The sequence below is a fragment of the Leucopleurus acutus genome (genome assembly GCF_964270905.1).
Source record: "Leucopleurus acutus genome assembly, chromosome: 6".
Classification (NCBI taxonomy): Eukaryota; Metazoa; Chordata; class Mammalia; order Artiodactyla; family Delphinidae; genus Leucopleurus; species Leucopleurus acutus.
This window is the reverse complement of record NC_139149.1, coordinates 68,758,372-68,786,125: the sequence shown is the minus strand read 5'-3', so window position 1 is coordinate 68,786,125 and position 27,754 is coordinate 68,758,372. Positions and strand designations below refer to the sequence as shown.

Sequence of the window (27,754 nt, the reverse complement as noted above, 5' to 3'; positions counted from 1 at the left end):
TATGAAAATGTCTTCAATTGAAGACCACATTCAATTATTTCAAAATCGACAACTAACCTAAATGAAAATAAAAGAGATTAAAAGAGTAGGAATTTTAAACAGACACATGGCATATGAAACTTGGGAGAAAAAGAGGTTCCTGGCAGTGTTGTTACCTTCTAACCATGAAACAACGTAGCACAATGTATAATAAAGAATTTGGCCTCAGCCCAGAGAGATGTCTGGCCTTTGTCAGGTTCCTGGGAGACAACCTCTAAACCCTAGGAATTTCCCCAGCGACAGGAGTGTTTTCGTTACTCGTGGCAGGCCCCTCGACCTCAAGAGCACCTGATAGTTTATGATAACAAGGTGACTCCTGGTGAGGGTAGGTCACGCCATAAAGACCAACCATGAAGACCATCCATGTTATAAAAAAGGTCACCTCTGGGCAGAAGGGATGGAGACTGAGTTTAGCCACTTGATCAGTGATTCAATCAGTAATTTGTATGTAATGAAACACCAATGAAAATTCAGGACATGGAGGCTCCAGTAAGCTCCCTACTAGCCAATACTCTGTGTAGTGCCATATATCAATGCCAGGAGGGTAACATGTCACGGAAGTTCTTGTTTTCAGCCTATGCATCTCTTTCTTTAGGTGGTTCTAATTTGTCTGCTTTCTCTATAATAAAACTGTAACCGTAAGTATAGCACTTTCAGTGGGTCCTGAGTCTTTCCAGTGAATTATCCAACCTTAGAGTGGGCTTGGGAAAGCTTGAATTTGCAGCCAGCAGGTCTGAAGTGAGGGTGGTCCTGGGGACCCCCAAACTTGCAGCTGGCACCTGAAGAGAGAGCAATCTTGTAGGTACTGTTTCCTTAGACTCTTCAGTTTGACAAAGTCTTTGTACCCAGAATAATATTGAACAATGAATACAAGAATAACCAAAACAATATGGCGAACTGAACACTTGTATTCATCTCTAATCCCTGTCAGACACCTAATGACAGTCAATCTAGAAAGTCCCAGGTTTTGGAGAACACAGAAACTGTGAAAGGTGTGAAAGAGGCTCCTCGTTGAAATTAAGGAAAACTAGTTTAAGAGTGTATAATACAGGATGAAATGGCAAGCCCTTCCTCATCTTACCCAGCCACTCCACCACCAAGAGACCAAGGTTTTAGTCCCTGAGGAAAAGGAATCTCAGTGGCTCAGGACTCAGTGGGTCCAGTCACAGTGGAGAAAAACTATGTAAAAGAATAAGTAAAAATCTGCATATTGAAAAGAAGGCTTCTAGGGTATGGAAAAAAGGGAACCCTCCTACACTGTTGGTGGGAATGTAAACTGGTACAGCCACTATGGAGAAAAGTATGAAGGTTCCTTAAAAAACTAAAATTAGAGTTACCATATGACCCAGCAATTCCACCCTTAGGCATATATCCAGAGAAAAACAGAATTCAAAAGGATGCATGCACCCCAATGTTCCTTGCACCACTATTTACAATAGCCAAGACATGGAAGCAACCTAAATGCCCATTGACAGAGGAATGGATAAAAAAGATGTGGTACATATATACAATGGAATATTACGCAGCCATAAAAAGGAATGAAATAGTGCCATTTACAGAGACGTGGATGGACCCAGAGATTGTCATACAGAGTGAAGTCAGAAAGAGAAAAACAAATATTGTATAATATCACTTACACTTACATTTACAATCTAGAAAAGTGGTATAGATGAACTTATTTGCAAAGCAGAAATAGAGTCACAGATATAGAGAACAAACTTATGGTTATCAAGGGGAGAATGGTATGAATTGGAAGATTGGGATTGACATATACACACTACTATGTATAAAATAGATAACTAATGAGAACCTACTGTATAGCACAGGGAACTCTACTCAATACTCTGTGGTGACCTAAATGGGAATGAAATCTAAAAAAGAGTGGATATATGTATATGTATAAGTGATTCACTTTGCCGCACAGCAGAAACTAACACAATATTGTAAAGCAACTATACTTCAATAAAGATCAAAAATTTTTTAAATTAAAAAAAAAAGAAAAGACTTCTCCCTTTCTATATTCAGAACACCAGCTTAGACATTAAGACTGAATATTACAGAATTCTTCTTTGGGAAACTTAAGAGAACGATCTATATATGCTAAAATCAGAGATTTTTCCAAACAAAAATCTACCTAACTGTCCAATCCTCCTACAGTGAAGCCCAAAAAGAGACAAAACAGCCTCTCTCCACCAATGTCCCCCTTCCTACCATTGTTAATACACATACACACATGGATTCCAAGTAGCTTTTTAGTGCCTCATTTCACCAAGAAAGGCAGAAGAGGTGAAAAAAACAAAAAGAGAGGAAAAAAAAAGAACTAGAAGGAAACAGACAATATGAGCAGGAATAAAGGACCAACATGTACCTCACTGATAAGTTATTTTACCCATGAAACAAGAAAAGGATACTACATTTTAAGTACATTAAGAGAGCAACAACAAAAAAAAAGTTACTGGAAATTAAAATAAAATAAAAAATTATTAGATGTGTTGGAAATTGAGATTGTGGACATCTTTCAGAAAGTAGAATACAAATATAAAACACACTCTCGCAGAGAAAAAGTAGAAATTTAGAAATCTTTGCAGTGCTCACAAACAGAAGAAATTCCAGAAAGAGGGAACAGACAAAACAGAGGGAAAGCTATTATCAAATACAGGGAAGTTTCCCAGAACTCAGGGTAAGTGTCTTGATTTAAAGGATCCACCAATTCCCCAGAAAAATAAATGGAAGCCCCAGACCAAGGCACATTTGTGAAACTGAAAACACTAACCCTACAGAGATCTTAAATTTTTTGAAACCAATCCCCCATACAACAACTCAGGAGTCATCACTACAAATGACTTCTGCAGAACACTAGAAGCTAGAAGGCAAAGAAATAATGCCTCCAAAATTCCAACCTAGAATTCTATACTTGGTTAAACTAGCAATCCATTTTAAGGGAGATAAAAAGCATTTCAAACTTAAGGTCTTAAATTTAATTTCCCATGCAAGCTTTCTTAGAAAGCTACTCATATATTTCTTCACCAAAATTAGGAAATAAACTAAGAAGAAAACATGTTAACTAGGAAAAAGAGCTCAACTCTAGAAACTTGCTAAGGCAAGTCCTAAGATGATAGCTGTACATCATGCTGATATAGGAAACAGCCAAAAAAGAAGCTGAGAATGAGAAGTTCTCAGGTTAAAACAAAACAAAGATGTGTTTGAAACTATGAGCATTTTTAAAAAGATATATATGTATCATAGCAGTAGAATATTTGCTTAAAATATGAGCAAATGGCACACAGAAAAATTAGACAAATGGAAAAAAGAAACAATTATTAACTAACAAAAAATTAACATTTTACAGGAAGAATAAATTATAGTAATACTACTTGGTGCAAAACTAAACAGTGCTTACATAATCATAATAATACACTGACAAAGGAATAAAGTTTGATATATTTTAATTATATTCAGATAAGGTAATTAAAGATAATTATATCTTATCTCCCCTACATTAAGATAAATATAGCAATACTAAAAATGAAAATAAAGGGCTTCCCTGGTGGCACAGTGGTTGAGAGTCCACCTGCCGATGCAGGGGACACGGGTTCGTGCCCTGGTCCGGGAAGGCATGCCGCGGAGCGGCTGGGCCCGTGAGCCATGGCTGCTGAGCCTGTGCGTCCGGAGCCTGTGCTCCGCAACGGAAGAGGCCACAACAATGAGAGGCCCACGTACTGCAAGAAAAAAAAAAAAAAGAAAAGAAAGAATTAGCAATAGGACTTCCCTGGTGGCTCAGTGGTTAAGAATCCGCCTGCCAATGCAAGGGACACAGGTTTGAGCCCTGGTCTGGGAAGATCCCACATGCCACAGAGCCACTAAGCCCATGTGCCACAACTACTGAACCTGCACTCTAGAGCCTGTGAGCCACAACTACTGAGCCCACATGCCACAACTACTGTAGTTCACATGCCTAGAGCCCGTGCTCTGCAACAAGAGAAGCCACCGCAATGAGAAGACTTCGCACCACAATGAAGAGTTGCCCCCGATCACCACAACTAGAGAAAGCCCACGTGCAGCAACAAAGACCCAACGCAGCCAAAAATAAATAATTTTTTTAAAAAAACACCAAAAAAAAAAAAGAATTAGCAATATAATCATATACAGCTAAGTAATGGCCCTCCAAGATGACTACATCCTAATCCCTGGAACCTATGAATGTTACCTTATATAGCAAAAGAGATTTTGCATTTATGATTAAGGATCTTGAGATGGGAAGATTAACCAGGATTATTCAGGTGGACCCCCAAGATATCCACTACTGTCCTTACAAGAGAGGTGATATGATGATGGGAAAGAGACTGGAGTGATACAATATACTTTGGAGATGAAAGAAGGGGCCACAAACCAAAGAATATAGGTAGCCACTAGGAACTGGAAAAAAACAAAACAAAAAACAGCAGGGAAATGGATTCTCTCTAGGGCCTCCAGAAAACCAGTCTTACCAACACCTGACTTTAGCCCAGTGAAATTGATTTTGGACTTCTGACTTCTAGAACTATAAGAGAATAAATCCGAGTTGTTTTAAGCCACTAAATTCATGGTAATATGTCACAGTGCTAACAGAAAGCTAATACAGCATCTCATTTAGTTAAGTGGAGGTAAATTCCAAAAGGAAGAGCTCTAAGATCTGGACTGGCTAGTTGTGAGGAATAAAGCTAAAGACTGCTGCATTTCATTTTAAGTATTTAAGTACTATTTGACTTTTTTAAACAATCTGCATTTATTCTTTTGACTAAAATATAAAATACTATCCCACCAAAATTAGAGACCAATAAATGGCACTATGGCTAGTCTGGCATGAAACTAAATAAATTTTGGTGACTAATTTTAAAAACTTTATCTGGTAGGCAGAAAATGGTCCCCCAAAGATGTCCATGTCCTAATACCCAGAAGCTGTGAATATGTTATATTACATGGTAAAGAAGAATTAAGGATGCTACGGAATTAAGATTGCTAATCATCTCATCTTAAACAAGAAGATTATGCTGGATTAACAGAGTGAACCCAACACAATCACAAGGATCCATAAATGGGGAGGGAAAAGAATGATGTGAAATAAAGACTCAACTAGCCATCGCAGGCATTGAAGATGGTAGGGAGCCAGGAGCCAAGAAATATGGGCAGCTTCTAGAAGCTGGAAAACAGGAAAAAACCCCAAGATTCTCCCCTAGAGCCTCCAGAAAAGAATGAAGCCCTACTAATACCTTGATTTTAGCCCACTGAAACCCATTCCAGACTTCTGGCTTCCAGAATTTTAAGATAATAAATTTGAGTTGTTTTAAGCCACTATAATCTGTGATAATTTGTTTCAGCAGCAATAAGAAACCAATATAATCTAGATTAAGGCTAGTGGTGACTCAATATTATCAAAGAAAAACTACGCAATGCCAAGATGGACACAAATATTCCAATCATCATTTGGTTTTGGGATGTCATTGCCTCAAAACACAATATACATACATGAGTTTCCTCTGTCTGTTGTGACAAACTACCACAAACTGGGTGGCTTAAAACAATAGAAATTTATTCTCCCACAGTTCTGGAGGCCAGAAGTACAAGAATAAGTTTTCAGCAGAGTCAAACGCCTGTTGAAGGCACTAAGAAATAATTCATTACTGGCCCCTGTAGCTTCTGGTGACACTGGTAAGTTTTAGTGTTCCTTGGCTTATGGCTACAACACCAAAGTTTGCCTCACTTCATGTGACCTTCTCCTCTGTGTCTTTCCTGTTTGTGTCAAATTTCCCTGTGCCTCTAAGAACACTTGTGATTGGATTTAGGGCCCATCCAGGTAATTACCAGGATTATCTTCCCCTCTTTTCCTCTCTCCTTAACTCACTAAACTGTCCTTGAGAGCTACCCCTCTCAAGATCCTTAACTTAATCATGTTTTGGCCACATAAGCAATATTCCAGGTTCCAGGAGTTAGAATGTGAACATATCATTTTGCGGGTCACCATTCAACTCACAACTTATATCCATCAATCTGTTCAGCCAACCAACATTTACTGAGGTCCCTTTATATCCAGCTCTGTCACAGGTAAACAATGAAGATATACAGAAGGAATCTCTGCCCTTTAGCTCATAACCCAGTAATGGAGAAAGATAAGAACCTAGCAGAGAGAGCTTTATAGGAGCACATACAAGGAACAGCTAACCCAGATCAGAAAAAGAAGTATCAGGGAAAGTTTTCTCACAGATAAATTAGTCCTTTATCCGCCTTCTGGGAACGCTAACAGAATTCTGAGTTCCTGGCATCAACAAAAGCAGCCAAAAACTGCTATAATCTAAATATCACACTTACCCCATTAATAATATGCTAACACAAATAAGGATTCTAGTTCAGTACATATAAGTGGTATACCACCTGAGAAGAGAGCTGATAGATAAATGAAAGAACTTCTCAAGAAAAAAAAAATTTTAATTAAAAATAAGATGAAAGGTGGACCTTCAAGATGGCAGAGGAGTAAGACGTGGAGATCACCTTCCTCCCCACAAATACATCAGAAATACACCTACATGTGGAACAACTCCTACAGAACACCTACTGAACGCTGGCAGAAGACCTTAGACCTCCCAAAAGGCAAGAAACTCCCCATGTACCTGGGTAGGGCAAAAGAAAAAAGAAAAAACGGAGACAAAAGAATAGGGATGGGACCTGCAGCTTGGGGAGGGAGCTGTAAAGGAGGAAAAGTTTCCACACACTAGGAAGCTCCTTCACTGGTGGAGACTGCGGGGGAGGGGAGCTTCAGAGCCACGGAGGAGAACGCAGCAACAGGGGTGCAGAGGGCAAAGTGGAGAGGTTCTCACACAGAAGATCGGTGCGGACCAGCCCAAGAGGCTTGTCTGCTCACCAGCCAGGGTGGGTGGGGGCTAGGAGCTGAGCCTCGGGCTTGGGAGGTCAGATCCCAGGGAGAGGACTGCAGTTGACTGCATGAACACAGCCTGAAGGGGGCCAGTGAGCCACAGCTAGCCAGGAGGGAGTCAGGGAAAAAGTCTGGAATTGCCTAAGAGGCAAAAGACCATTGTTATGGAGTGTGCAAGGAGACGGGATTCAAAGCACCGCCTAAACGAGCTCCAGAAACTGCATGAGCTGCAGCTATCAGAGCAGACACCAGAGACGGGCATGAAATGCTAACGCTGCTGCTGCAGCCACCAAGAAACCTGTGTGCAAGCACAGGTCACTACCCACACCCCCTCCGGAGCCTGTGCAGCCCACCACTACCAGGGTCCCATGATCCAGGGACAACTTCCCTGGGAGAACACACAGCGCGCCTCAGGCTGTGGCAATGTCACGGCCTCTGTCACTAACTACCTTACCCATACACCCTCCCACCCCGGCCTGAATGAGCAAGAGCCCCCTGATCAGCCCCTGCTTTAACCCTGTCCTGTCTGAGCAGGAACAGAAGCCTGAGGGCAACCTACACGCAGCACTGGGGTGAAAATCAAAGCTGAAGCCCAGGAGCTGTGCATACAAGAAGAGAAAGGGAAATTTCTCCCAGCAGCCTCAGGAGCAGCAGATTAAATCCCCACAATCAACTTGAGGTACGCTGCGTCTGGGGAATACCTGAAGAGGCAACGAATCAACCCAAAATTGAGGTGGTGGACTTTGGGAGCAGCTGTACCCTTGGGGTTTGCTGCCTGCGACTGACTTGTTCCTAATTTTTATGTTTATCTTAGTATAGTTTTTACTTCTTGTTACCATTCGTAGATTTGTTTATTGCTTTGGTTGCTCTCTTCTTTTTTTTAATTACTTTTCTATTTTAATACTTTTTAAAAATGTTTTCACTTTAATTACTTTATTTTATTTATTTATGCATTTATTTTCTTTCTCTTTTTCTCCCTTTTCTTTTGAGCCATGTGGCTGACAGGGCCTTGGTGCTCCAGCCTGGTGTCAGGCCTGAGCCTCTGAGGTAGGAGAGCCAAGTTCAGGATACTGGACCACCAGAGACCTCTGGGCCCCAGTAATATCAATCAGTAAGAGCTCTCCCAGAGATCTACGTCTTAACACTAAGACCCAGCTCCACCCAATGGCCAGCAAGCTCCAGTGCTGGACACCGCATGCCAAACAACTAGCAAGACAGGAACACAACCCCCCACCCATTAGCAGAGAGGCTGCCTAAAATCATAATAAGGTCACAGACATCCCGAAACACACCACCGGACGCAGTCCTGTCCACCAGAAAGACAATATACAGCCCCACCCACCAGAACACAGGCACCAGTCCCCTCCACCAGGAAGCCTACACAAGCCACTGAACCAACCTTACCCACTGGGGGCAGACACCTGAAACGACAGGAACTATGAACGTACAGCCTGCAAAAAGGAGACCACAAGCACAGTAAGTTAAGCAAAATGGGAAGACAGAGAAATGGTCAGCAGATGAAGGAGCAAGGTAAAAACCCACCAGACCAAACAAATAAACAGGCAATTGGCAGTCTACCTAGAAAAGAATTCAGACTAATGATAGAAAAGATGATCCAAAATCTTGGAAACAGAATGGAGAAATCACAGGAAACGTTTTAACAAGGACCTAGAAGAAATAAAGAGCAAACAAACAATGATGAACAACACAATAAATGAAATTTAAAATTCTCTAGAAGGAATCAATAGCAGAATAACTGAGGCAGAAGAACAGATAAGTGACCTGGAAGATAAAATAGTAGAAATAACTACAGCAGAGCAGAATAAAGAAAAAAGAATGAAAAGAACTAAGGACCTCTGAGACTAAGGTCTCAGAGACCTCTGGGACAACATTAAACGCACCAACATTTGAATTATAGGGGTCTCAGAAGAAGAGAAAAAGAAAGGGACTGAGAAAATATTTGAAGAGATTATATTTGAAAACTTCCCTAACATGGGAAAGGAAATAGTCAATCAACTCCAGGAAGTGCAGAGAGTTCCACACAGGATAAATCCAAGGAGAAACATGCCAAGACACATATTAATCAAACTATCAAAAAATAAATACATAGAAAAAATACTAAAAGCAGCAAGGGAAAAGCAACAAATAACATACAAGGGAATCCCCATAAGGTTAACAGCTGATCTTTCAGCAGAAACTCTGCAAGCCAGAAGGGAGTGGCAGGACACATTTAAAGTGATGAAAGGGAAAAAACTACAACCAAGATTACTCTACCCAGCAAGGATCTCATTCAGATTTGATGGAGAAATTAAAACATTTACAGACAAGCAAAAGCTAAGAGAATTCAGCACCACCACACCAGCTTTACAAAAAATGTTAAAGAAACTTCTCTAGGCAGGAAACACAAGAGAAGGAAAAGACCTACAATAACAAACCCAAAACAATTAAAAAAATGGGAATAGGAACATACATATCGATAATTACCTTAAATGTAAATGGATTAAATGCTCCAACCAAAAGACATAGACTGGCTGAATGGATACAAAAACAAGACCCGTATATACGCTGTCTACAAGAGACCCACTTCAGACCTAGGGGCACAGAAAGTCTAAAAGTGAAGGAATGGAAAAAGATATTCCATGCAAATGAAGATCAAAACGAAGCTGGCGTAGCAATTCTCATATTAGACAAAATAGACTTTAAAATAAAGACCAATACAAGAGACAAAGAAGGGCACTAATAATGACCAAAGGATCAATCCAAGAAGAAGATATTATAATTGTAAATATTTATGCACCCAACATAGGAGCACCACAATACATAAGGCAAATGCTAACAGCCATAAAAGGGGAAATCAACAGTAACACTATCATAGTAGGGGACTTTAAACACCCCACTTTCACCAATGGACAGATCATCCAAAATGAAAATAAATAAGGAAACACAAGCTTTAAATGACACATTAAACAAGACAGACTTAATTGATATTTATAGGACATTCCATCCAAAAACAATAGAATACACTTTCTTCTCAAGTGCTCATGGAACATTCTCCGGGATACATCATATCTTGGGTCACAAATCAAGCCTAGGTAAATTCAAGAAAATTGAAATCGTATCAAGTATCTTTTCCGACCACAATGCTATGAGACTAGATATCAATTACAGGAAAAAAACTGTAAAATATACAAACTCATGAAGACTAAACAATACACTACTAAATAAACAAGAGATCACTGAAGAAATCGAAGAGGAAATCAAAAAATACCTAGAAACAAATGACAATGAAAATACGATGACCCAAAACCTATGGGATGCAGCAAAAGCAGTTCTACAAGGGAAGTTTACAGCAATACAATCCTACCTCAAGAAACAAACATCTCAAATAAACAACCTAACCTTGCACCTAAAGCAATTAGAGAAAGAAGAACAAAAAAACCCCAAAGTCAGCAGGAGGAAAGAAATCATAAAGATCAGATCAGAAATAAATGAAAAAGAAATGAAGGAAACAACAGCAAAGATCAATAAAACTAAAAGCTGGTTCTTTGAGAAGGTTAACAAAATTGATAAACCATTAGCCAGACTCATCAAGGAAAAAAAAAAAAAGACTCAAATAGATTCAACAGAATTAGAAATGAAAAAGTAGAAGTAACAACTGAAACTGCAGAAATACAAAGGATCTTGAGAGATTACAAGCAACTATATGCCAATAAAATGGACAACCTGGAAGAAATGGACAAATTCTTAGAAAAGCACAACCTTCTGAGACTGAACCTGGAAGAAATAGAAAATATAAACAGACCAATCACAAGCACTGAAATAGAAAGTGATTAAAAATCTTCCAACAAACAAAAGCCCAGGACCAGATGGCTTCACAGGCAAATTCTATCACAAATTTAGAGAAGAGCTAACACTTATCCTTCTGAAACTCTTAAAAAATATAGCAGAAGGAGGAACACTACCAAACGCATTCTATGAGGCCACCATCACCCTGATACCAAAACCACCACAGGGTAATATCACTGATGAACACAGATGCAAAAATCCTCAACAAAATACTAGCAAACAGAATCCAACAGCACTTTAAAAAGATCATACACTTTGATCAAGTAGAGTTTATCCTAGGAATGCAAGCATTCTTCAATATATATAAATCAATCAATGTGATATACCATATTAACAAACTGAAAGATAAAAACCATATGATAATCTCAATAGATGCAGAAAAAGCTTTTGACAAAATTCAACACCCATTTATGATCAAAAACTCTCCAGAAACTAGACACATAGAGTACTTACCTCAACATAATAAAAGCCATATATGACAGACCCACAGCCAGCATGGTTCTCAATGGTGAAAAACTGAAACCATTTCCTCTAAAATCAGGAACAAGATAAGGATGTCCACGCTCACCCCTATTATTCAACATAGTTTTGGAAGTTTTAGCCACAGCAATCAGAGAAGAAAAAGACATAAAAGGAGTCCAAATCAGAAAAGAAGTAAAGCTGTCACTGTTTGCATATGACATGATACTATACATAGAGAATCCTAAAGATGCTACTAGAAAACTACTAGAGCTAATAAATGAATTTGGTAAAGTTGCAGGATACAAAATCAATGCACAGAAATCTCTTACATTCCTATACACTAATGATGAAAAATCTGAAAGAGAAATTAAGGAAACACTCCCATTTACCATTGCAAGAAAAAGAGTAAAATACCTAGGAATAACCCTACCTAAGGAGACAAAAGACCTGTATGCAGAAATCTATAAGACACTGATGAAAGAAATTAAAGATGATACAAACAGATGGAGATATATACCATGTTCTTGGATTAGAAGAATCAACATTGTGAAAATGACTATACTACCCAAAGCAATCTACAGATTCAAGGCAATCCCTATCAAATTACCAATGGCATTTTTTTACAGAACTAGAACAAAAATTTGTATGGAAACACAAAAGACCCCGAATAGCCAAAGCAATCTTGCGAAAGAAAAACGTAGCTGGAGGAATCAGGTTCCCTGACTTCAGACTATACTACAAAGCTACAGTAATCAAGCAGTATGGTACTGGCACAAAAACAGAAATACAGATCAATGGAACAGGACAGAAAGCCCAGAGATAAACCCACACACACATGGTCACCTTATCTTTGATAAAGGAGGCAAGAATATACAATGGAGAAAAGACAGCCTCTTCAATAAGTGGTGCTGGGAAAACTGAACAGCTACATGTAAAAGAAAGAAATTGGAACACTCTCTAACACCATACACAAAAATAAACTCAAAATGGATTAAAGACCTAAATGTAAGGCCAGACACATAAAACTCTTAGAGGAAAACATAGAAAGAACACTCTTTGACATAAATCACAGCAAGATACTTTTTGACCCAGCTCCTAGAGAAATGGAAATAAAAACAAAAATAAACAAATGGGACTTAATGAAACTTAAAAGCTTTTGCAGAGCAAAGGAAACCAAAAACAAGACGAAAAGACAACCCTCAGAATGGGAGAAAATATCAGCAAATGAAGCAACTGACAAAGGATTAACCTCCAAAATATACAAGCAGCTCATGAAGCTCAATATCAAAAAAAGAAACAACCCAGTCCAAAGATGGGCAGAAAATCTAAATAGACTTTTCTCCAAAGTAAATATACAGATTGTCAACAAACACATGAAAGGATGCTCAACATCACAAATCATTAGAGAAATACATATCAAAACTACAATGAGAAAAAAAAAAAAACAACCTGTAAATACGGGCTTCCCTGGTGGCACAGTGGTTGAGAGCCCGCCTGCCGATGCAGGGGACACGGGTTCGTGCCCCGGTCCGGGAAGATCCCACATGCCGCGGAGCAGCTAGGCCCGTGAGCCATGGCCGCTGAGCCTGCGCGTCTGGAGCCTGTGCTCCGCAATGGGAGAGGCCACAACAGTGAGAGACCCGCGTACCGCAAAAAAAAAAAAAAAAAAAACCTACAATGAGGTATCACCTCACACTGGTCAGAACGGCCATCATCAAAAAATCTGCAAACAATAAATGCCGGAGAGAGTGTGGAGAAAAGGGTACCATCTTGCACTGTTGGTGGGAATGTAAATTGATACAGCCACTATGGAGAACAGTATGGAGCTTCCTTAAAAAACTAAAAATAGAACTACCATATGCCCCAGCAATCTCACTACTGGGCATATACCTTGAGAAAACCATAATTCAAAGAGACATGTACCACAATGCTCATTGAAGCACTATTTACAATAGCCAGGACATGGAAGCAACCTAAGTGTCCATCAACAGATGAGTGGATAAAGAAGATATGGCACATATATACGATGGAATATTGCTCAGCCATAAAAAGAAACGAAATTGAGTTATTTGTAGTGAGGTGGATGGACCTAGACTCCGTCATACAGAGTGAAGTAAGTCAGAAAGAGAAAAACAAATACCGTATGCTAACACATATATATGGAATCTAAAAAAAAAAAAAAAGTTTTGATGAACCTAGGGGCAGGACTGGAATAGAGATGCAGACATAGAGAATGGATTTGAGGACACGGGGGTGGGGGAGGGTAAGCTGGGATGAAGTGAGAGAGTGGCATGGACATATATACACTACCAAATGTAAAATAGATAGCTAGTGGGAAGCAGCTGCATCGCACGGGGAGATCAGCTCGGTGGTTTGTGACCACCTAGAGGGGTAGGATAGGGAGGATGGGAGGGAGACACAAGAGGAAGGGATATATGTATATGTATAGCTGATTCACTTTGTTATACAGCAGAAACTAACACAACATTGTAAAGCAATTATACTCCAATAAAGATGTTAAAAAAAAAACTAAAGAAAAAATAAATATTTAAAAATAAAAATAGGATGAAAAGTAGCATAATATTTAAATAGTAGCAGAAGAAAATTGAGGGGTGAGGATGGGGAAAGAGAGGGCAAACATTCAGTACTGTTTATGAGAGGCGATAATGGTTAAAAAAAGTTTTTGAAATTCTTTAATCTAGATTTCCCACTTTGTTATATGACCAAGGTTTTTCTACACCAGAAATAAGATTCTAAAAGAGATTTTTAACCTCACTTTCAGAATTATAAACTAACCAAAGTCACCTTTGGATACAAAAACCTAAGCATAAAATAGCAATTCATGCCATTAAATCCTGTGATGTCTCTTTATAAAAGGTGCCAATCTCAGAAAGTTAAAATTTACAAATCATACAAGAAATTTTCATTTATTTAACACTAAATATAAGAGTTTAAAATAGCTCTAGGGCTTCCCTGATGGTGCAGTGGTTGAGAATCTGCCTGCCAATGCAGGGGACACGGGTTCGAGCCCTGGTCTGGGAAGATCCCACATGCCGCGGAGCAACTAGGCCCATGAGCCACAAATACTGAGCCTGCGCATCTGGAGCTTGTGCTCCGCAACGAGAGAGGCTGCGACAGTGAGTGGCCCCGCTCGCCACAACTAGAGAAAGCCCTCGCACAGAAACGAAGACCCAGCACAGCCAAAAATAAATAAACTAATTAAATTAAATTAAAATTTAAAAAAAATAGCTCTAAGTGAAAAGTCTTCATTTTCTACCTCAATTTTCTCAACTCCCTTTTTCCATGTCTTCTTTAGGTATTGACCATGCATGACAGTACTCATGTCTATCACATCTTTTCAAAAGTATTCTTAAAAAAAAGAAAGTATTCTTTTTCACTTATGCCCCATTAAGACTTTACATAAATTCCTTAAACTCAAATAAGAAGTAGCAGTGGCTCCCAGTGGCCAATTTATGACAGTTATCTTTTCCTATCATAGTTCTTATATTTTCACATATGATTTCTAAAATTACAAAAACCTCATAGATGTTACAGAATTAGAAAAAATAAATTAACAAAAGGAGGTTTAATTAACTTTAATCCTGTACTCTTCCACTTGACATCAATCAGAATATTACAATGCATGCTTTTCAGGCGACTAAGAGATCCTTTAAAGTATAAAATACATTACTTAACATTATGTGCTTTTGCATCTTCAATGTCTCTGGGATCACTGACTGACTCAACCGAATAGTCAATATTATAACAAATAGTCACGTAGCAAAGCATTATCACGTAACAAAGCACTGTCATCTGCCTATTTGATCAAATTAGGATTGTTAAAACCTAATTCCCCTAGAACATTTCGCCTCAAGTATGTAACTGAGACAGAGGTGACATCCTAGATTTTTCACCATTATATATATGTGGCAGACAGAAATCTAAAGACATCACCCCAAATCTTCTGTCCTCTGGTTTGATTGACTGGTAATTCAATCAAACTCTAATCCAGGTATTGCTGTGAAGGGACTTTACACACAGAATTAGGTTATTTATCAGCTGATCTTAAAGAATTACCCTGGATTATTCCAGTGAGTCCAAAGTAATCAGATGAGCTCTTAACAGCAGATGGCAGAAAAGTCAAATCAGAGATACAACAGAAGACAGAGATCAGAGAGATTCAAATCATAGAAAAGGACTTGATCTGCCATTGCTGTCTTCATAAGCCAAGGAATGAGGGCAGCCTCTAGAAGCTGAAAACAACCTACAGGTGACAGCCAGCAAAGAAACAGAGACCTCATTCCTACAACGACATGGAACTGAATTTGGCCAACGACCTGGATGCAGATTCATTCACAGAGCTTCCAGAAAAGAACAGAGCCCTGCTAACACCTGACCTCTAAAGCAAAGAACCAAGCTGTGCCCAGACATCTGACCTTTAGAAACTATGATGTAATAAATGTGTGTTGTTTTAAGCCACTAAGTTTTTGGTAATTTGTTATGGCAACAATTTAAAACTAATACAGATTTTGGTACCAAAAGGGATGCTGCTGTAACAAATACGTAGAAGTGTGGAAATGACTTTCGAATAGGGCAGTGGGTGGAGGCTGGAAAAAACTTGAGGAACATAATAGAAATAGCCTTGAACAAACCAGTAGTAGAAATCTAGACTTTAAGAACACTGCCATGATGACTCAGACTGCTTGAAGAAATCAAGACTTGGAGGATAAAAAGATCTAACTTGTCATTGGATATTACTTTTGCTACTATCTTGCCTTTAAACAGGAGTGTTTAGCACATTTCGTTTTATATAATTGTCCATTTGGTTCATTTAAACCTACTGTCTTGCTCTTGTTTCTTTTGTTTCATCTGTTTTTGCTGTTGTTCCTCCTTTCCTTCTTTCCTGCCTTCCTTTATGTCTAAGCCACCACCATCTTTCACCTGGACTAATGCAGTAGCCAACCGTATGGTCTCCTTGCTTCCACCCTGTTCCTTATTTCAAAGTCTATTCACATCACAGGACCAATCTCATCCTATTTTTTTCCACCTTTTCTGGGTAAAGACCAACTGTTACGATGACCTACAAAGCCTTGTTGCATCAGCCCACATTACCTCTCTGACCTCATCTCCTATTACTCGCCCCCTCACTCACTCCATTTCACAGTATATACTTTATACTTGTTTGAACACCCCAGACACAATCCCACCTCAGTGCCTTTGTACTTGCTATTTCCTCTATTTAGAAAACTTGACCTAAATGTTTTTAAGCAAATGTTACTTTTCCTATAACTATTTGTAGTAAGCAGAATAATGCTTCCCCTCACCCCCAGATGCCCATGTCCTTATCCCTGGAACCTGGGAGTGTTACATTACATGGCAAAGGAGAATTAACGTTGCAGATGTTAAGACTGCTGATCAGCTGACCTTAAAATAGGGAGATTATCCTGGATTATCCAGAAGGGCTCCAAGTATTCACAAGAGTCCTTAAAAGAGAGAGAGGGAGACTTGACTGCAGAAGAATGGTCAGAGATACAATGTTGCTGGCTTTAAAGATGGAGGAAGGGGACCACAAACAAATGTGGGCAGCCTCTAGAAGATGGAAAAGGCAGAAAACAGATTCTTCCCTAGAGCCTCCATAAATTAAGACAGCCTACCAATGCCCTGATTTTAGCCCATTGAGACCATTTCAGATTTCTCACCTCCAGAACTGTAAAACAGTACACTGAACTGTTTAAACCACTTTTAAGTTTGTGGTAATATGTTATGGCAGCAAAAGAAAACTAATACACTACCTTAGTTAATATAAGCCCTCATTCCTTACTTCCCTTTGCTGCTTAATTTTCCTCCATAAAATATATTACCTTCTAACAAACTATTTTACTTATAAATGTGAATTCTATAAATAAATGTAAGATCCATAAAGGCAAAGATTATCTATTTTGTTCAGTTTCCCAAGGCCTGATACTTGGTTATGTGCTCAAATATTTACTGAACAAACATTTGATAGATTATAAATATATAAATATGTTAGAAGAGCTGTGCTTATGATGATGCTAACCGTGATTAAAAAAACCATTAATCTTAAAGAAAAATGAGATATAATCAGTGGCTGTTTGTAGTCAATGACATTTAGATTTATAGCTATGCACTAATATCTCTCAAAACATCTTTATTATTCAGTCTCTGTATTCTTCTTCTTCTCAATTGCAACTACTTTTTTTAAAATTAGTTTTTAACAATTCAGGAGACACTATTAAATACATATTTTTAAATTTTTTAATATTTTTCAGTAAAATATCTCATCTTATCTATAAGTTCAGAAAATAATAATATACAAATAAATATTTCCTTGCTGAAGGAAGTTATTGACATTTGAGAAAGTCTCCAAGTTTGAAATATAAAAGACAAAATTTTGGCAATGACCAACAAAGGTCTTATATTATCTTCATTCAAAGAGTAAAGAATAGTCATTGGTGTTAAAAGGCATTGCTTACCTGTTCCAGGAGTAGTTGTCATAACTCCGACAAGAGGACTCTGCATTACTGAAATGTTTGCCTATGTGAAAACAGAAGTGTTAAAGTAAAAATGCAAAGTTCTAACCATAACACAAACACAATAAGTGTTGAAAAACTAAATTCAACAGACAACTGAATGTCTACCAGGTATTGGAAATGCCTATTAGCTCACAATTGAAGAGTACTCTCTAAGTTTTTTTATTTTTTTTAAGCTGAACAGTATTAATCTAAAATGCCAGACTTGTTAGCATATTATATGTTTAATATAAGAAAAGTTGCATTAGATAAAAAGACATTATTTTTAGTAGACAGTAACATTGCTATTTGTTTTTAGTTCCTAAGATACAATATTTGAAATAACAGAGATAATGGTTATTCCTCAAATCATCAAGTTCACATTGAAAAATAGAAAGATGGCAAAACTATATTTCTAAATTGACATTTACAAACCATGAAATACTATAGATTCAAATCAGTCTATACAGTAAAAGACAGCATATCTCTGCCTTTACTAGTAGAAAGTAACAAAGACTAATTCCTTTAAATGTGAGAAAATTAGAGATTAAAGTAGTTAAAAGTCCTTCTATAAACAAAAACAGAAATATCTAATTCAGAATGAGAAACAGACTCTTTCCCTAGAAGTAAACATATAGAGAGAAAATTTTTTAACAGATTCTGACTAAACTAAGAAAATCTAAAATCTGGCTATTATCCAGCAACCAGACCAAATGCTGAGAGATTGTTAGGAGGGAGACAAAATGCATTGTTCAATTCTTAATGATAACTTCTTTCCTGATTAGAGAGAGGTTGACCAAAGTGTCAGGTGGCAAAACTAATTTGGACTTTAATAATATTCTTACCAACTTTCAAATCAAAAACTTTCTCTACAAATTATGATCCACAAGATTTTTAAACATTTTGAACATAGCAATAATTATAAACTACCTTTCTTTTCATGTATTATGAGAGAAGTAATAAAAACTGGCATAAACTTATAAGCCAGAGATCCTCATATCAAACTAAACATCAGATTTATCTATCAACCTTTAGAAAAATACTCCAGACCAGAATATTCTGGACATAGTTAAGTTTTGTTGTTTTTTTTTTTGGCGGTACGCGGGCCTCTCACTGCTGTGGCCTCTCCCGTTGCGGGGCACAGGCTCCGGACGCACAGGCCCAGCGGCCATGGCTCACGGGCCCAGCCGCTCCGCGGCACATGGGATCCTCCCGGACCGGGGCACGAACCCGCGTCCCCCGCATCAGCAGGCGGACTCCCAACCACTGCGCCACCAGGGAAGCCCCATGGACATAGTTAAGTTTATAACACCACATAACACCACATATAACACAAGCCACACAAGCAGTTGTTAATTTTATAGTATGCATGTATACCTCAATTCAGTATAGGACTAGCCACATTTCAAGTGTCAACAGCCACACTTGGCTAGTAGCTACTACACTCGACAGGAGGGCACGTGTAGAAGTGATGGAAAAAGAAAGTAATCTGTTTAACTCAATGAATTAATTGTGCCTTGCTTGACAAACAGGCCTAGTATGCCATGCATATCAAGCCTATAATCAAAATTTACTGAAAGATTTTTCTACTTTTCTTAAACTTGCCAAAAAATATGCTATATTTGATTTAGGGAAAGGCCATAAAATATTTCTCCAAATCAAACAGCAGAAATGTCGTTATACAAAGAACTTACCAGTTTAGCTGATACACTTTGTTTACATATCCTTCTAGGCATAATAGTAATAGGAGAGAAAACTTTTGACTATAAAAGCTACTAAACTTCCTACTTAAAAGAAAAATCCACACTACCTTTCAAATGACAATCAAGAGAAATCACAGTAGTGTGTATTAGCAGAACATTGCTCTTGTAAACACTGGCTCTAGATTCAAGATTGCTAGGTTTAAAATCTGGCTCTGCTAGACTAGCTGCCTTACCCTTGACAAATTACTTAGGCTTTCCGTGTCCTAGTTTCCTCAATGATAAAATAAAGCTCGTAAGAGCTACCTCACAGATTCACTGTGAGGATTAAATGAGACAATACGTGAGAAGTTATAAGATCAGGCCATGTGCACTGTAGGTACTTCATAAGTATTACATACTTTTTTGTGCTATCAGTACCATTAAAACAGAGAATCTCTACCTTGTATAATCTGACTGAAAATAACACCATCAGAACACCTACATCTACACCAACCAAAACTTAACATGACCATCAGAACACCTACATCTACACCAACCAAAATTTAACATCACCATCAGAACACCAACACCAGGAACACACTAAACCATCAGCTCATAAACATGCAGAAGGAAGCGTTTTCAGTAAATTAAGTAAACAGTGAACACAGCTCTAAAAGGATATTGGTCTTATATTAATAAAACCATCCCTAAAATAAAGACCTCAAATCATTACAAGGTGCCTTGATCTGGATAAACCCTGAATCTTCACTTGTTCTTTCACAAAATTATGTATAAATATTGAACTTTTTAAACAATGAACAATTTAAATGATAATCATTTCTACATGTTTATTAAGGAGGTTGGGGGCACGGACAGGTGAATAGGCACACCTTTAAAAACCACAGAATTATCTATACGAGAAAATTATCTAAGTTCTATCACATTTTTAAGTACATTTCATGATAAACACAATTTAATTAGACTCTAGGATAACTATCCCTAATGCTTATTCTGTGCAATAGAATTACACTAAAACAGACCTCAGGCAAACACTTCAAATTACTGACCCTCCCTGTAAAACCACATAAAAACATGAAATAAGGACATGTATGGTCCTGAATGAGGATATGTGTGTCACCTGTCTTCTTGAAGTTAAAGGTGTTGATCCAAGTCCTGGGCTGGAAATGTCATCATATATACTTCTAACTGGTGGAGCTCCACTTTTATCTTTATGAGCTGGTACAACTGGCTGTGGTGGTGACCCACCTAACAATGCACAAAAAATATAGACAGGTGAGAAAATAAAGAAATCCTCCATCTTTCTGGTAAGATCTTTTAAATTAATATTTTTAAAATAATGACTTAAATTCCTGTCTCCCAGCAATTCTCAGATCTTAATACACAGAAGAATCACCTGGGCATCTTGTTAAAATTCAGGTTATGTCTCAGACCATGTGAGATGGAGCCTGAGACTATGAATTTCTAACAAGCTCCCAGTGATGCCAATGTTGGTGATCCATAGACTGCACTTTGAATAAAAGGTTCCAGAATAAGTAAACAGAAATTTTAGTTTTTAGTAAACACATGCAACTTTTGTTTTCTCTAGATGCTTTTCTTTTGTTTTCTCTAGATGTTAAGATGCTTAACATTTCAATACAAAATTTGATCCTATTTCTCACTTGAAAGTAGGTATTAAACAGCTCCAGTTTGTATACACTTGAATATAATCTCATAATGTGGAATTTGACTGTCAAATTCCTATTCGTGTTTCTCACAGTAGAAATATATTTAAGTACATAATAAACATACAGGAAAAGGACCAACTTTGGGGGATACAAAAGGATCTTCGTTAAGTCAGAGAATCAACAATGCCAAGTAGCAAAGCAGTCCAGGCCCTCTGTAAGACTAATGTCTGAGCCTAGACAGTACGGCATAAGGTGTTTAGATTAGAGCACAGGCTATAGAACAAGACTGACCTGGGCTTTAACCTCCTGCTGTCACTAACCAGTGAGCTTCAGCAAGTTCTATACTGCATTTAGCCTCAGCTTCCTCTTTTGGAGGATACTACTAACTACCCTTTAAGACTGATAAAAGAATGAAAATAACATAAAAAATGCTTAGCATACTGCCTGGCTCATAAACACTCAATATATGGTAGCTACGGTAAAAAATAATACACTTGAAACATGTAAAAAACAAAAATCTGTCCAGAATAACGTTCTTAAGTGAATCACTTCAAATATAACTTATAATTCTCCCTGATCAATCCTTAAAAAAAAAAAAAAAAATGATAATAAACCACTTTAACTGAAATAATACCTTAAGGACAATTAAAGTAAGAAGAATTTTCATTTAAACATCTATTAAAAGGATATTAGCTCACATTTGGAATTCAATCATTTTTGTAGCTCTCACTACTCACAGTCAAAACTTCCAAGTTATCTTTTCCAATATTTGTTTGCTAAAAGAGTCCTGTAAAAGATATGTTTCATTTACATAACATTTTGTGCTGGCAACTGCAAATCATAGTTTGTGGAGTAAGTCCTTTCACTAAACACACTATAAGTGAGACTCTTAATTCACTATGACTAGAAGTAGAATTCATATTTACAGATTTTCAAATTACACTTCTTTTGACTATTTGCTATTATTACATTTAAGATGTATTATTTAAATTGAATTCAGCTGAAGTTAAACGACCATATTCCCCTCCCCCCACCCACACACACTAACATCTCCGAAACAGGGATAATTTACAAATACTGGCAAATGTTGTTCTATCATATTTAGTGTTTTTCTTTCTTAGTGGTACTTAAAATAATGGTGAGTTTGGGCTTCCCTGGTGGCGCAGTGGTTGACAGTCCGCCTGCCGATGCAGGGGACACGGGTTCGTGCCCCGGTCCGGGAAGATCCCACATGCCGCGGAGCGGCTGGGCCCATGAGCCATGGCCGCTGAGCCTGCGTGTCGGAGCCTGTGCTCCACAACGGGAGAGGCCGCAACAGTGACAGGCCCACGTACCACAAAAAAAAAAAAAAAAAATGGTGAGTTTTACAATCAATGGCATCTTAGATTGAATAAAATGTAGTATGCATATTTTTAGTGAGTGGTTCTTGGAATTATAGTAACATATTGCTTACACCTCTATTACAATAATCTTAAAATAAAAAATAGAGACACTGCTTAATTTTTTTAAATAAATGTGGTTTGAGGGTGAACGCTGCATCACTACCCTTTTTAAAATTCTTGTACATGTATTGATAGTACTATAAAACTATTTTAAGCAATTTACCTACCTGCAAGTAAAGGTGATCTCATTTCCATTACTCCTACTGAAGGGCCACTAATTGATCGAGGTTGTGGAGTCACTGGAGCTGGCAAATCCCCCATTAAAAATCCAGGTAGGAACTGGGCATTAACCCCTGGCTTTGGAGACGTGGGTGAACCCAGCATCATTGGTTCAGATCCTAAATGAATCAGAAAATAAAATAATACAAAGAAAGGACTTTAATGTAACAATATCTAACAAAAAGATGCAAGAATCCAGCATAAACAATTTTTTTAACATCTTTATCGGGGTATAATTGCTTTACAATGGTGTGTTAGTTTCCGCTTTATAACAAAGTGAATCAGTTATACATATACATATGTTCAGCATAAACAATTTTGAGAATTTAATCAAAACTGTTAAGTATTACAGAACCATAGTTCATTTTATTATTTTAAAAACCAATAAAAATTATTTCTAGAAAAATGTAAAACATTTTGTATTAACCAAATAATATTTGACAGCTGTTTTTGTTTACATTACTTCATAGATTTAAAAATCAACACTTACTTTTAAATTTTAAAATTTTAGCTTATTATCTAAAAAAAATCCCTAATACATACAGAATAACTTCTTTCCATTTCTGGATCAGCTTCTACTATGTAACAACCGAAGACAAGAACAAGGTGCACTAGTTACACAAAGTCTAAGCAAATCAAACACAATAGGTTTAGCGTGCTGTATGTCCCGTTTTTCTTTCCCCATATACAACTGTCAGTCATTTTTGTAATAAAAGTGTAATCATGCACACATTAAAGCACATATGAAATAATGTGATGATAAGCATACCAATTAAGAATTATATTGAAAAGATTTGGAAAGGTTATGTTTTGGGTCATTTTTAAAACAATTCATTTTAAAGTTAAGAATAACCAATAAAAGTCTCCCCAACATAAAACCAACTTAAGAACTGATACTTCACAATCATCAATTCAAAATTATTTTTCACAATTTATAGGGTAGGTATTATTATTATTCCAACTATGAAAAAATAAGGAAGCTATAACTTCCTCTAATTTCAGAACAAAATAGCCCAGTAAGGAAAACATGGGCTCTGGAGTCAAGAGACCTCGGTTCCAGTCTCAGCAAAATGGACATAACTGTAGTACCCACCCACAGAGCTTTGATTAGACTTACAGCAAGTAAAGCACTTATCTCAAGTGCCTAACATACAGTAAGTATTCACCAAATATTAAATATTATTCTAATAGTATCTTACAATATCCAAAACTGAGGAACTGATGTGTATATGTAGAATTTGCAATTTTTGCTTATGAAAATTTAATTTTTCAACTATCTGACAAGCCTGAATGTGATTCATGGTACTCAGAAAGGTCAAACATTTGGTATGTTATTTATATTACCTTTATTAACTACTCCTTAACTTCTAAACAGCCTCAAAAATGTGTTTCTTGCTATCCAAATGCTGTCAATTATTTATTCTTCCTCTTATTTCTAATCATAGTAGACCTAGATATTAACAATGCAAACACATAAAAAAGGAAAAAGGAAAAGAAATTCAGGAAAAGAATAAAGCAAATACTGAAATAAGGTGTGAAGAGCTATACTACATTGTAATTACTTCAAAGTGCTAGTTACAATGTTACCACAGTACTATTACATATTTCCAAAGAACATACCACTAAAATCAAACCAAAAGTCTAAACAAAAGCATACTATGAACATATATTTATAAACCCATAGTAATAAATGTATTACAAAGCTTTAGGTACCACCAACTACGTTCACTCTCCCAGCCCCAAAAGAAAATACATATATGGCAAGTATAGAAATAATGAAGTCAAGAAAATTTCTGACACATCCGAATGTATATTGTGATACAGTAGAAAGCAGCAGAGTGAGGAGGGCACAAAGGGCTCTTAACTGAACTGTCACTTACCACCCAACCCTTTCACTTAGAGAGCTATACCAATGGATCTGGAAAGTCTTAAATTCCATTTCAGTCTTGTACTCCTAACATGTTAAGTACAGTGTCTTACTCAGCTAGCATTGTTTGTTGAAGTAACCATTAGTTTTACTGTACCATTAGGTGCTGGGAAAATGTTTATTCCTCGTCTGGAATATCTGCAATATGTGGACTTGAACAATTAATACAACTAATGTCAGATTTCTGACCAGAGGTTTATTCATATTTGTAACAAAAAAACATACACTCCAAAATGTTTTTGTTGAGTAGAAAACTTTGGAACTGGAAATGAAAAGCTTTTTGACCTCTAAAATAATACAAGACATGATACCTAGACCAACTTTAAATGTAGCTGAGTATCTCTGTTGATATTATGCATTTAGTTTTTTATAACTAATGCTAAAACACGTTACTCTATTCTCAAAAGAAACTTATTTTGCACAAAACATGGCAAGCATTATATATCCTTCAACTCTAATAAAACTCATTCTACAGATACATATCCTGCTTGCTTGCTCTCCTTTCAAACCCATAAAGTTGTAACCGAACTTTCAAATACATCTCTATGACAGTAGACGATTTATTTTCTGTTCTAAGATATTCAACGGTTCTCACAAAACTCAGCAGACACACACACACAAAATCGACATCCTGCTAACTTGGCAAGATTTTCTGAAGACAACACATCTCAACAATGCCCGCCCCCATTAAATAATGGTAATTAATTTTTTTTAAAAAATCATGACGTGACCGATTAGAGGAAAAGACCACCTACAATACTTAGTCATTTTCCCAAGATAAAGCCGGGGGAAATCGAACGAACTCCTGGCCTCCTATTAAGGCTAATATCTCAATGGCTGCATCACCTGGTTAATTCAATGTCGCACGATTCAAGCTTCCATTAAAAACTGATTTCTTCTGCAAAGCCCGGGAGAAGGAAGGAATCAAACAGGAACTAGAAGCCTAGGTGACCAAACAGCGGTGAAAGGTAACCACACTCCAGGGCACTGCCCACCCAGGTGTTCACAGGTGAGTTCCTTCCCACCAACTCTTCCCCGGATCCCGGAACCTAGCATCGCGTCTACGCGCTGGCGGAGTCCCAGGTATGGATAGGTCTGGCTCCGGCATAAGGGGGCACAAAACAGCTGAGTCACCACAAGACCGCCGTTTCTTCGCCCTCCTCGGGGCACGCATTTTCCCGGAGCCGCTTTGGTAGCGGCTGGGTGTAGACTCCTCGAGTAGGGGGCGGACTAAGAAGTTGGGTGCGAGCCAGAGGCTGCCCCTCTGAGGCTGAAATTAGAGACGAGAGCCCTATGACTACTGCCTTCAGGCTTGCCCGCTTCCAAGATTACGGTGTGCATCGCAATGCTAGGGAGGAAAAGCAGTTTTTTACTCACCTAACGTGGGCACCTGGGGTTCCACAGCAAACGCTGCCATCGCAGCAGCGGCGACACTCGGCCCCGCACCTCCCCGATTTTCAAAAATGGCGGAAATTCTCCCCACGGATAGGGGCGCGCTGCCTTATGGGGTTGCGTAACTTCCGGACATGCGCTATACCTAAGTTGTGATGCCGGAGCCGTCATTTTGGAATGGGAAAACAGTCTTTTCGGAGACGCAACATCTCCGAGAGGGTTTTTACTGGTAGGGTGATGAAACAATGTGGAAACTGCGGTTCTGGGAATTCTTCTGCTCACGTTGTGAGCCTCCTGATTTTTTGGTGCTTGAGTTTTATAGAAGTACGAGTTATTTTACTCACGATTTCATAATTAGCGTGAGTTTACCCGGTGCTCTGTCATCCGTCAGCTTTTCCAAGTACCACCTGGAAAAGTTGGCCTGAAGAAACATTGTGCCGCTTTCCAATGTAGATTTCCGGCCTTAGTTGCATGAACCTCAATTCTCAAAACATATTTTCTACCATCTCTATGCCATTTTTTAAAATTTTGTGTTATATAGGCACAATTTTACATTAAAGCGTTAACTCATACTTGCTGTTTTATTATATATTAATACATGCAAAAGGTATTAAATAATGAAGGCTAATAATAAACACCCGTGAAGTCACCACACTGCAGAATCCTCTGTGTTCCTCACTATGCCATCCCTGCTGTCCTCTTCCCCCTACTTTGCTGCTTTTCTTTAGAGCGTATTCAAATATCACACACATATTCTATATATGTGTGTGTGAAAATATGTTATTTCACTATTTACAGCAACATGGATGGACCTGAAGATTATCATACTAAGCGAAGTAAATCAGACAAAGACAAGTATCATATGATATTGCTTATATGCGGAATCAAAAAAAATGATTAAAATGAACTTATTTAAAAGACAAACAGGCTTAGAGAACAAATTTATGGTAACCAGGGGGAAAGGGTGGTGGGGGGAGGGATAGACCGGGAATTTGGGATTGACATGTACACACTGCTATATTTAAAATAGATAGGGAATTCCCGAGCGATCCAGTGGTTAGGACTCTATTTTCACCACAGAGGGCACAGGTTCAATCCCTGGTCGGGCAATTAAGATCCCACAAGCTGTGTGGGGCGGCCAAAAATAAAATAAAATAAAATAAAACAAAACAAAATAGATAACCAACAAGGACCTACTGTATAGCACAGGGAACTCTGCTCAGTACTCTGTAATAACCTAAATGGGAAAAGAATTTGAAAAAGAATTTATACATGTATATGTATAACTGAATCACTTTGCTGTACACCTGAAACTAACACAACATTGTTAATAAACTATACTCCAATATAGAATAAAAATTAAAAAACGAAAAAGAATAAATGAAAGGAAAAAATATGTTGTTTTGTTTTGCTCACTAATTTTATAAAAGTGATGTGCTACATGTATATATTCTGAGACACTCTCTGATCCATACCAGACTAATTATCCTCAAAATACCCACCCAGCCTCCCTATTCCCTCGGGGATTTCCTGAAATCCCAAATCCAGCCAAGAATTGTGTAATTTCTGTGAGGCAATAATAATTCCAGCATTAAATGACAAGTTCCCGGAAATCAAAATGTA

At 37.8% G+C, this 27,754-nt stretch overlaps 1 protein-coding gene across 3 annotated transcripts in view; it reads right to left on the bottom strand.

Moving 5' to 3' along the window:
- The window catches only part of NUP35 (nucleoporin 35), a 36,388-nt gene extending 10,194 nt beyond the window's left edge, over positions 1 to 26,194 (bottom strand). The window contains exons 1-4 of one of the 3 annotated variants that reach the window (XM_082841467.1): positions 26,117 to 26,194; positions 22,761 to 22,931; positions 20,605 to 20,732; positions 17,749 to 17,809 (exon numbers count right to left, since the gene is read on the bottom strand). In XM_082841467.1, coding sequence (XP_082697593.1) covers positions 17,749 to 17,809; positions 20,605 to 20,732; positions 22,761 to 22,931; positions 26,117 to 26,156 — 400 coding nt within the window. In that variant the 5' untranslated portion in view covers positions 26,157 to 26,194. Of the gene's footprint in view, positions 1 to 17,748; positions 17,810 to 20,604; positions 20,733 to 21,888; positions 21,939 to 22,760; positions 22,932 to 24,156; positions 24,239 to 26,116 lie in introns of those variants that run through there. The other 2 variants (XM_082841468.1, XM_082841469.1) reach the window with 2 other exon arrangements.
- Positions 26,195 to 27,754: the final 1,560 nt, after the last annotated feature.